General features: G+C 34.1%; 1 protein-coding gene across 5 annotated transcripts in view; it reads left to right on the forward strand.

Moving 5' to 3' along the window:
- The window catches only part of CPS1 (carbamoyl-phosphate synthase 1), a 201,153-nt gene that overhangs the window by 85,894 nt on the left and 102,765 nt on the right, over positions 1-12,494 (forward strand). For all 5 annotated transcript variants that reach the window (XM_014344058.4, XM_003806965.5, XM_014344059.5 and 2 more), the window contains one exon: positions 9,494-9,603. In XM_014344058.4, the coding sequence (XP_014199544.1) occupies positions 9,494-9,603 (110 nt within the window). The remainder of the gene's footprint in view (positions 1-9,493; positions 9,604-12,494) is intronic.

Genomic DNA, 12,494 nt, shown 5'->3' on the forward strand with positions numbered 1-12,494 from the left:
TTCCTAAGACTAAGCCCTCTAAATCAGTTTCGCGTAGCACCGGGGACACATGTTCAAACCTTTTTCAAGGGGAATGTAGCTGTGTGACTCTCATTAATAGCTGTTGCATTATTCTTATTCTGGAAAACACTTTGAAACATCTACCCTTTTAAACTGAATCTCAGACTGAGAGTATTAAAGGGTAAAATTGCAGTCACTTATTTGTGGTCCCATAAAGTTTATGAATCATCTTACTAAGAAATGAAAATATATCCATAAATGTAGGCTTACAATGAATTTTAATTGTGAGGAAAATTTAAAACCCCTAAAAGAGATGAGATGTTTAGAGAAATTTCAGATCTTGCAGTATTCTATTTTGTAACATCATTAGAACATTGAAATATTGTTTGACAATGGTGAAACAATAATATCAACATCCACAGCAGACAAACCAAAACAATTGAGAGTTTATTGGAATTTCTAGTTATATGTAACCCCCCTCACAAAAATGCATTTTCATTAAAAATTACTTATAACCTGTGAAAGAAATCTCAGACTTTACAAATATTAAGAATTGCAACATTAAATTTAGTTAAGAATGATTTTTTTTTTTTTTTTTTTTTTTTTGAGATGGAGTCTCACTCTGTCGCCCAGGCTGGAGTGCAGTGCTGCGATCTCGGCTTACTGCAAGGTCCGCCTCCTGGGTTCATGCCATTCTCCTGCCTCAGCCTCCCGAGTAGCTGGGACTACAGGTGCCTGCCACCACGCCTGGCTAATTTTTTTGTATTTTTAGTAGAGACGGGGTTTCACCGTGTTAGCCAGGATGGTCTCGATCTCCTGACCTTGTGATCCGCCCGCCTTGGCCTCCCAAAGTGCTGGGATTACAGGCGTGAGCCACCGCGCCCGGCCTAGAATGCTCATTTTAAAAGTAATATAGGGATAAGGGGCCAGGCGTGGTGGCTCACACCTGTAATTCCAGCACTTTGGAAAGCCAAAGCAGGCGGATCTCTTGAGGTCAGGAGTTTAAGACCAGCATGGCCAACATGGTGAAACCGCATCTCTACTAAAAATACAAAATTAGCTGGGTGTGGTGGCACAAAGTGCCTGTAATCTCAGCTACTCGGAAGGCTGAAACAGGAGAATTGCTTGAACCTAGGAGTCAGAGGTTGCAGTGAGCCAAGATTGTGCCACTGCACTCCAGCTTGGTCGACAGAGAGATTTCATCTCAAAAAATAAATAAATAAAAATAAAAATAAATAAATAAATAAAAAATAAAAGTAATATAAGAATGGAGATCATATAACTATTTTTGTAATTCAGTTTAATTTAGAAATAGGAGTACTAAATAAAATTATAAAGTAAGATTAAACATGGAGCAATTACATATACATAGGAAAATTCAGTTTTAGTCCTTCTAAATATTGTGTGTGAAAAAATCTGCAGTCTTATGAATCTTCCTCCAATAAATTTGCTAACAAAAGAAACATTTAGTATTACTAGGCCGTAGAGACTAATAATTTAATCTTTAATTTTTAAATTTATATGAAGTAACAAGAGAACACAATTTTTCACCACTTATTTTATAACCTGATTGGCTCCCAGATTCACAATACCTGTAAGCTCCAGACTAAAAAATGCCAAACTGTTAGTGGAAAGTAGCCTTAAGGCATTTTTCTTGATATCCATATTAGGTACAATCCTTGGCCTATTTCTTTGGGGTATGTTTACATGTTTTATGAATATAATTACATAGGTGGGAGAAGAAAAACATACAAACATAATTTCAAAAAGATGGAAATAATGTTATTAATTGCAGCCACAATTTAAACATATTGGTTCAAAAATTTAAACATATTTCTTTGTTTTATGAGATTCAAACAAAATCTCATAAAAACATGAGATTTTTAGAAAGTACAGAAAAATCTCTCTTTCTCTCTGTATGAATTTTATTTTAGGCAGTTGCATGCTAAACTTGTGCTTGGTTGTTCAAATAAAGTGAATGTTCACATGTGGCCTCCACTCTTGAACATCAGGCAACTTGGAAGTAACATTAACTTTGGCATAAGGACTTTGACTGATCATTTGGTTTAAGTGCCTAGCATGAGTTAGGTTCTCTGTAAACAAATGCTGAGATGATGTTTGGGGAGCATGCTCTCTGTTAGGGATCAGCCTCTGTGAAGCTTCAGGAAGTAGAACTGGACAGAGAACTAAACTGTAATGCAGTTTTGATAAAGCCTTGGCCAACGGGATAGGAAGCTGCTGCCCACCAGACTTCCTGGATGTGGCCTGAACCTTTCTATCCAGGCCTAACTTAGACACTGGTCATGGGGTATTCCAGGAAAGTCATGGGGCAATGCAGCCCTCTATAGCTGAGATAGACCCTGAAAAATTTGACAGCAGGAGATGGTTTGCTGACCTCACTCCTCACAGCAGGGCAGCAAGTTTTTCCATTATTAATATGAATAATTATCTATGTTATCTAGAAATGGAATCCTCCATCACTGGGGAAAAGGGAGGGGGGACTGAGAGGTGGATCTCCTTATTCATCACAGCATCTAGGGTTCCAACAATCTTCAGTGCTTGAGAACTCAAGGGCCTAGGATCAGTGCAAATTGTTCTCAAAACCTGCTGGTTCTCCTCAGATTATAATGACTCAGGTAATTAATGACTTGACATTTCACTTTGACAATTTACAGATTTATAGATAGGTAGTTCTTGGTTGACCTGGGCCTGTTGTGGCTTATCCATGGCAATTTTGAATTAAGGCTCTTATAAATAAATTTAAATAGAGTTCATGCTTAAATTTCTTTTAATCCTCACTTACGAAATTGGAAAGCAGAAATAAAAGTAAGCTTAGAAAAAGAAAGAGGTTATAAGTCAAACAGACTGGGTTCAGAAACTGCTGCTCCTCCAATTGCTAATAGAATGATCTTTACTTCTCTGAGGCTCAGTTAGTTCAAGTGTAAAATGGAGATTTCAATATTACCTACATCATTGTTTTTTGTGAAGATTAGATGAGAAAACCCACTAATGGCTTTAAAGATAGTATTCAGTACGTTCATGTTAACTGTTATTAAGGATGTCATAGGGAATTGACCAGAATGGAGTTCTCGGTGACACAACATGCTCCCAAACCTTACTTTTCCAACATAGCTTCATAATTCTATTTGAAGTAAGATACCTTTCCCAGAACAGTATAAATTTATTATTCAAATCCAAATTCTCAACTTATTTGTACAACTGCATATAGACTTTAATAAACATAGATAATTATATATGCAACCCAGTTTATGTTTTAATAGGTTATCAGTAAAGTAATGGCAGAAGGTAGAAATAGGATGGTGACAGGTCAATCTACTTCTACCAGACATGCTTAAGAAATGTTAACGCTTTACTTTATCCAAATATCAGTATTACAGCTTTTTTAAGGGAGGTATTTTAACATTTGAACTCACACTAGCGTAAGTGTATACGTTATCTTTAATTACTATTTCCAAAATTAATTATACCAACATTTATTGAATGCCAAAGATGTACCAGGATTATACATAGATCTCAACAACAAAAAACAATAAAATTATAATAGCCTCAGTATTTTCAATAGAGGGAGAATTATTATTAGTTATAACATAGTTGGGGGTTTGGTATAGAAATGTAATGTTGTAAGCATGAGACCACATCAGTGAATTAAAACAAACAAATTTTTTGCTGACATACAGTAAAATTTGGCAAGCATTTTAGATGAAAAGTAAAGGAAGAAAAAGAGAACGTTTGGGTTATATATACTGAATGCAGCTTTATTCTTTTCCCTAGTGATGGAGGATTAGATTTCTACACAACATAGGTAATTATTAATACTAATGATAGAAACAATTCATAAGGAAACCTAAAGAATGACATTTAGAAATCACCTTTTTGGGTCTTCTTCTGAAGGCATTACTTATATGACACCTGAATGATAGATGAAAGCCTAAGGGTACTTTTTGGGCAGCAATTGCCACCCAGCCTTAACTCATTCCTTACTTTCATCTTCTATCTTTTAGCATGAACTATACCTATGTGAAATATTTGTCTTTGCTTTCAAGAGGAGAAGATGAAAATTAGTAAAATGACCAGAAGTCAGTGAGCATCAAATAACTATTTTGAAAACACCATAGTGTCAGCATTGTAACATGCTAATATCACATAATGAAGTACATTTCTATGCATTCACCAACTGTGTAGTGAGAATATTACTGTGTGGACAACAGTGGGCTATTTCAGTGGGGATACAGCATAGAATTAGGCATTGTGTTTTCGAGATGTAACATTGAGAAGTTAAAATCTAGTACGGTAGATAAATACCTTTAGCAATTAAAAGGTAACACACAACAGTATACACCAAATGCAGTCAGTGGAAGCACAAGAAAATCAGTGATTAATTCTGATTTAGTACATACCATGGGTACTAGGAAGCAGTACCAGGATGTAAAAGGCAACGAGGAAGACATTTATGCACAAAGGACTGACAAAGAGAGGTGGGGAATCTAAGGTATTCCATACAGAGAGCGAGCCAGATGAGAGGACTTTGAATGTGAATTGAGGAATTTGGGGAATGGTGTCACCCAATTAGTGTTTAAGAAAGCCTTAACTATATTTCATAGGACAGCTAGAAGTAAGGAGAGACTGGAGGCAGGCAGAACAAGTAGGAGGCAATAGTAGGTGATGATGGGATTTTTGTCTTGGGTGGCCATGCAATTTCATATAGTGTGAAGTTAATTCTAAAAACAAATAGGTAACTATTTATTAGTTAGAGCCATTATTATTATTAGATACTATGTGATGAGGTAGAACTATTTTTAATTGGAGTATTATTTAAATAACTAGCCTGTAGGACCAGATGTGACTTGACAGTTGTGACTCCAAGATACACTAGGAAACTATGACAAAGGGAGAGAGGTTGAGACTCCAAGAAACTTAATATTTAAGGTTTTAAAATATTCGTAAGACTAACCACTGCTAGAAAAAACGTTGCATTAGATATCTACATTTTAGATAAGTTCCACCAATAATAAAACAAGTGAATTAAGAATTTGAAACATGGTTAAAATAAAAAATTATATGCAGTGTAAGATGAAAAAATTACTGTTTAATATTTTCAGAATTAAAAGAAATAATCAGGAGGATGGGTGTGGGGTAGAAGAGCATATGCTTTTTTTTTTCTATTATAACTTTTCCTCTCTTATCAAATTCACTATTTAATCATTTAGAAATATTCTGCTAAATACTCAGTTGATTATCTGACTAAAGTAATTTCACTAAAGTGTGAACAAAGCTTAGTGACTTGTCTACTCTGTGCTAGCTGCTGGTATAGGCTGGAGGTGCACTAGTGAAAGAAGCAGACCCAATACTCTGCCTGCATGAAGTTCACTTTCTAATGTGATGAAATAGATAATAAATAAATCACTAGATGGTATGTTAAAAGGTAATGAGTATTATGAAGAAAGAGCAGACCAAGGAGAAAGAGGGCTGGGGAACATACTGTAATTTTAAATGAGGCCACCAAGGTAGACCTCTCCGAGAAAATGACATCTAAGCCAAGAGGAAGGAATCTTTAAATTTTGGATTTTAAATACAAAATTGGGCAAGTTTTTTTATTGAAATTTTAATTTTTATTGCTTAAAACATCAGTGGAAAAGAAAGGGCAAATTCTTTGGTTAAAGCTTAATCTCTCAAGGGAAAAATATTTATCTTTGTATTTCCACGTATTTCAGTGACGCCTCAGTGATATCCTTATTGAAGTTTTCTCTGTTTTGTAATCCATTCCCTTATCTAGCCTTTTACTAAACGAGAAGACTGGAGACATTCATCCATTTATCTACAGAGCCTAGCAAGGTGCTTGACACCTGGTAGTTCAGTGTCTGAGACTTGAATGTCTAAATGGTCTTATTGGCATATACATTTTTATTAAACACATAGGGATCATGTCATGATAAGGTCCTTTATTTTATAGAACTCACATTTATATAATCCTTTGGTTACTTTTCCTGACATTCTACAAGAATACACTCTTCTTTTCATTAAGATTTCCTTTGTACTTCCCCTTTTCAAAGTAAGATGTGCTCTGGCAGTAGGCACTTAAATTATACTTAAATGTTATAATCTAATTCCTAGCCTGTGGACCTCTGTCAACTAGGACTGAGGATACTAAAATATCTTATGATGGTAACAAGGTGATTTCTTTTATACTCCTTGGAATGAAATAGCATTTGGGGAACTGTTAGTTAGAAGAAAGGATTCCAAATAATAGCTCTTTGTTCAGTGTTTGTCCATCAATTCATAGATAAGTCAATTGGCACTCATCATTTTAAATTCATCAGGGGCCAGTGTAGTTAGGAGATATATAGAGAGTACTTTAGGCAGTAAACAGAGGCTTTGTAACAATATAATGTGTAGTGGGAAAGAGGATTGGAAGATCTATAAAAACTGCCAAAAGAACCAAAAATATAATTAAAGCAGCAAAAAGACATATTGAACACAATCTCAGGGACTATTTCAGGCAATAGCAAATGTCTCTTCAACTACAGAGATGGAAAGCAAAATAGAAAACTAGTTTCATGAAGGGAGTGAGAAAAATACCAAACAGAATTGTAGGAATAGGCTCACAAGTGTTGATTTTCTTATGCTAATTTTTACCCTGCTTTAAAATGATTAGAAAGCATCTAACCCAGATATGGGATAATTTGAAATTCTCAGATGAGAATAGAGAAAAGCAAAATAAAAATATAAACAAAGGTAATATTTTAAGCAAGCATGTCTCAGAGTAGCACAGATAAACTGATATGTAGAAAACTATTGAAATTTACAGTCTACACTCAAATTTTGCCAACTAAATACAGTTGGTTTAGGTTCTATCAAAGTTACATATTATCTAAATTTTTTCTTTTTCTTTTCATTTTGTAAAAGCATGGAGGTTTACACACGATTTCCTCAAGAACAAAAAAACTATTTCCAGTAGAAAATATTTTTCGATGGCAAATTTTCATTACTTAGATGAGAGGTTTCACCTAATAAAACACATCAGAGTTACCTGGGGAGTTTTCCTAATAAACACACTTCTATTCAGACCCATTAGCAGAGATATTTGAATAGCTTATGATAATCTTTAGAAATACACTGAATACTATCACTCTTACTTTCTAAAATCTTCAACTTCTGTCTTGAATTGTAATTAGACAAAAACTGGCAAATTAAAACAAAATTTAGAATCAGAATAGCACATTATCAGAAGAAACATGCGAAGTTGATTTCCTGGATACAGAAGCAGAATTCAGACTTCTGTATTAAGATCATCTCTTCCATAGAAGTCTGGTTTCACTCATAATAAATAATAAATAAATAAATTATTGTGGTTTCCTTTGTGCTGAGTAATTCTAAAGTATTTGTAAATTTAGTGAAGACAAACTCCAACTATTTAAAGTGTCAAGCTTGAGATTTCAAACACTGGGTTGAAGGAAATAGATAAATCTTTAATTCAAAGATAATTTGATAAGCCTAGTAAAGGACAAAATATTTATGGTTAATCTTGCCCAGGAACACACGCATATGCTCACTCACACACATACAAACACACATAAAATGTGCAGTAGAGTACATTGTTCAATCTTTCTCAGAAATACAAACTTGAAATTCACATCTCGTACCTCTGATTTAAAAAAAACTAATAAAATTATCTGTTGAGAGGAACATCTTAAACATATCCTATCAATTTTAATGGGAAACACTAACAGTTTTGTGTGTAAATGTAAGTTAATAGGTATACACACTCACACATAAACAAGACGTCGGAATATAGTATATTGGTTTAAAGGTAATCAAGACATTATTTTACATTGCAGAACACAATTGTTCTAATGACAAGAGACTTGGGTGTTTTGGATCTAAAAGAGGCATCTTATTTCTACAGAGATAATTATTATAGAAAAATAACGGGCTTTCTTCATTTTAACATTTGAAAAATTGAGTGCATGTTGTAAAGCAAGAGGAACATAGAAACAAAGGTCTAGAAATCATTTATGGAGTTCCTGCTCCCTACTAAAGTTTGTGTGTGTGTGTATGTGTGTGTGTGTGTGTGTGTGTGTGTGTGTGTATGTGTAATAGGAGTGGAGGTGGGGTGGCAAGATTTAAAAGGATTAGGCACTTTGGCCTCAGTCCTAAAACTGTAAGGGAAGTAAAATGAAGAATTAGTATTTTTTTTTGTCTTCGATGACTACTCTTAAATCTTGCAGAAAGAATAGCACAATGATCTCCCTTACTTCAGGAAATTCGACTCATGGCCAGACTTCTTTTCTCTATATGCCTGTCTATCCCCCTGACTGCTGATTACTTTGAAGCAAATCTCAGATATCGTACTGTTTTATCCTTGAATATTACAGTGTATATCTTTTAAAAGGCAACAACTTAAAAATGTAACTACAATCCTAAGAAGATCAATCTTAAAAAATTACTTAGTATAATCAAATATCAATTTATGATTCTAATTTACTCAATTATTGCAGATGTGTTTTTCTTTATACTTTAATTTTTAAAAACCACATTCTAATTAGTTTGTCCTATAGAGTTTCTTAGAGAATCTGTATTTTGTCTCCTAAGGTGTAGTTGAAAACATTTCTCTCTCCCTTGAATTTTACGGAAATTGAGAGTTAGATTTAAATGGTTTCAACAACAGAATTTAGAGTATTTATAAGGAGTAGATGATGTCTGCTTCTTAAATGTTTTTCCAGTTGTCCCTCTTCTTAGCTAAGAATTTGGTAGACACTGGCTCAAAGATTATTATGGCAAAGTTATCAAATTCCGAATGCCATAGTATAGAGAAGGAAGTAGACATGGATATAATTAACTCTAATAAAAAGCAAAATACAATATACTTCTAGAATGTTCCACAGTGCTTGGTTTTGTGTCAGCATTAAGAGAGTGATAAAGTTTCAGTTTCTTCATGAACATAATTCTGGCATGGAAAGGGCAACCCTTGGGACAACTCCATCAAACACAAGAGCTCTGCGGAACACAGTTTGATAGATAATCTTGAAGATTCCTTCTGGCTCTAAATCTCAGAGTGATGATGAGCCGTATGGTACAATTCACAATGTTTTTGCAAACTCATGAACTTTCCTTAAAGCTATTCTTGAGCAAAGCTAGGGAATGATAAAGGGGAAAAGATAGATACATAACATTTCAGCTAAAGTGAAGTATTTCTGGCTTGTTAACAACTCTACAAGTAAACTTAGAATAGACAATGTATCTGCATGCTTCAGTTCCTTTTCCAAGAAAACAAAACAAAACATCTGCCAGTTACAAGAGCTATATATTTGAAGAAAAGTGACAAGTAATAGGAAAGCAACTGGAAATCTGGGCATTATGGTTTCATTAAATATACTGTGCCTTTATTTAATATGTCTGTGTATTTTACCTTTGGAATATTTTTGTGTGTTTTGTATTATGTATTCTGCTAAGATTCATGCAACTGTTTCTTCAGGCACAGACAGCACACATTGTCCTGGAAGATGGAACTAAGATGAAAGGTTACTCCTTTGGCCATCCATCCTCTGTTGCTGGTGAAGTGGTTTTTAATACTGGCCTGGGAGGGTGAGTAATGCTTTTCCAAGGCTTTATTTTTCCTCTATGTAGAGAAATAACTGGAAGATCTCACTCATGGTGGTAAGTTGAAATCACTGCATCATAGTAAGACTACGTATTGTCCTGAAGTTGCACCATGCCTTGTGCATAGCCTACTGCAGCCATCCTTGAAAGAAAGTTAGACATGAACTTCCTGCTACTGTAAATGGAAGACAACATGGGCACACTGGTGGTCCCCTGGATAAAAAGAACAAAATGAATTCTAGAAACTTAGATTGTGAGGACACAGGTTATGTGAGATTACCAAATGGTTTCTGTAAGGGGAGGTATGGGTCTGATTAAGGTGAAAATCGGAGCAAGGAAAAGAATAGATAGTATATTCTAGTGCCATTTCATTAGGAAAGAATCAATTTTGCACATCTAATATGAAATACTATAAGGAGATTAGAAAGTCCTTGGGTATTTTATATAATTTTGCACTCTAGTAAGAAAGTTGAAATAACAGATACATTTATTATCTTTAATCAGTGAGGGAGCATCTGTGTAGATCTAATATTTTCAGTAATTATCAACTGTGACCTGCCTTAGTATTTAAGACCTGCTAACATGTACAGCAATGAAAATGAGAGTTGCTACAGAAATTAAGTGGCTGCTTTTACCTAGTTAATAAATGTTTGTTCACCTGGGAATCATGAGGCTGAAGTTCTAGTCTCAATTCTAAGGATAACTAATTATATAATATTGGGAACATCACTTAAGCTTTTTGAGTTCTAGTTTCTTCATATAAGAAGTGAGAGGGTTGGATTAAATACTAATTTACAGCTGGGGATTTAAACAATTATGTATCTTAAAAACATGACTAGATTGATTGAAGGGGTTTCCAATACAGATTCAATCCAACTAGTATTCTATGAAATATTTGATAAATTCTTTAGAGAAATTCAAGTTAGTCTCATAAAGACAAGGGGGCATTAGGTTCACTGATACTGAAGATACTAATTGACCAAACTTCCATTATATTATTAATTTATATTCTTTCTTAAACTCTTGCCTCCCTGTGTGAAATGAAGAATATTAGATGGGTTTTTAAATAGTTCCACTGGTGAGAACATTAAATTACAGTGTATGAAACCTGTTTGCAAAGTTTTGCTTCACCAGGCAATTATTTAAGCTTTTCGACAGCACTAATTACTAGCTGTGTTAATATACCTGCCAACAAACAACTGTTTAATATAGATCAGCATGATGGAGGGCACTAGAGTTTTCTTCTCTGTGATAGATTACAGGTAATAAATCTTGTCACATCACAAAAGTCAAACAGGAGCTGATGGATTAATTTGCTCCCAACACTGTAGTTCTCTAAAACAAAGTATATTTATTCATTTACTGAAGAGTATTGTAAGCATATGTTTAAAGGGAATGGTAAGTTCTTTTATGGAAAGAAAGAAGAAAGAGAAGTAAAATCAAATTAATTAAAGTTTTTTTGATGTAGGAAAAGGTATTCATCTATAAGATTAGTCCATAGACACTATTTTCCATTGAGAAATGCTTCTTTCATTCATTACGTGCCTCACTCAGTAAGGTGGTTGATAATTAAAGGGGTTATTTTGTTTTTCATCTTTAAGCAATGCATTTATATTGTGGGCAAGCCTTGGTTAAAAAATTATCAGTTCCTGACAGATAAGAGACATCTGAGAAATTAGCTGATGGAAGCTGCGGAAAAACACCACAGCCCTCGAGTCACCTTAGGGATTGCAGAGCTGAAAGACTATGTATTTTATTGACAAAGTTAGTTCTGGTAGGCGTTAGTCTGGATGGTGTTGAAGAATTTATGTTGACTACTGCCTGCGTTAAACTTTATTGGTTTCAAAGTAGTTGATTCTGTGCCCCTGAGCACCTAAATTCACTTTCAGTTGTAATCCACAAAAAAGGATTTAGCTTAACTCATTTTGCAGAAAGTAGACATGGAAGAGAGCAGGAAAGAAACCTCAATTGCAGTGTATTCCAGTGCATGGAAAAAGTGTAGATAGCTCCTGGTATTCATGGGAATAACGTTTCTTCTTCTTAAGAATAAGAAATATGTGTGTGTGTGTATATACACACACGATATGTATATGCACACACACACACACACACACGATATATTTGTATTTTTCCTCTCACCCAAACTTAAAAATATAGCCCTCCTGCATTCCTCCCTAATTCCATATCAGTACTTTAAAATAGTTAGTTGGCATCTTTTAACTTAGAAGTCAGAAATCCCTCAAGTCAAGTCTGTGAGATGAATTTTTTTCTAAGCAGATAATAACTTTCAAACTTATATGCTTCTTTCTAAAATTAAAATATTTTAAAAATCAACTTTATTGAGTTATTCTTTCATATAAATTAACTCACTTATTCTAAATATTCATTGAATTTTAATAATCATGTATACTCATGCAACCACCACTAACACAATCAGGATACTCTTCAGTATCCTAAAAAATATCAAGAAAAACTTTTCAATTTTTCGATGGTTACTATCTTGCTGAAACTGGCAGCCCTCAACAGTAAATATCAGTTTGGGCTCAATGATATCTGGTAGGCCAGGGAAATCTTTAGAGTATCTGCAAACCTTAAATAGAGCAGGGATATTTTGAAAATTAAGATGCTAGAAAGGGATTTTTAAAGAAATTAAAAAATTTAAAGAAATTGAGGGAATAAAACTTATATGGAAATATACCTTGGTACTCATGAGTTGGTTTTTCTTTATATCAATGACATCATGGTATAAATTTTTATATTCTGTCATAACATTTCCCCAGGTACGTTAAAATCTAGAGACATTCTTGTTGGATTCTTCTCATTTTCAAGGGTTAAATAATTCAGAGCATGTATGCAGATTATAGCTTTGTAGTTAC

The sequence above is a fragment of the Pan paniscus genome, chromosome 13 (genome assembly GCF_029289425.2).
Source record: "Pan paniscus chromosome 13, NHGRI_mPanPan1-v2.0_pri, whole genome shotgun sequence".
NCBI classification, from domain to species: Eukaryota; Metazoa; Chordata; class Mammalia; order Primates; family Hominidae; genus Pan; species Pan paniscus.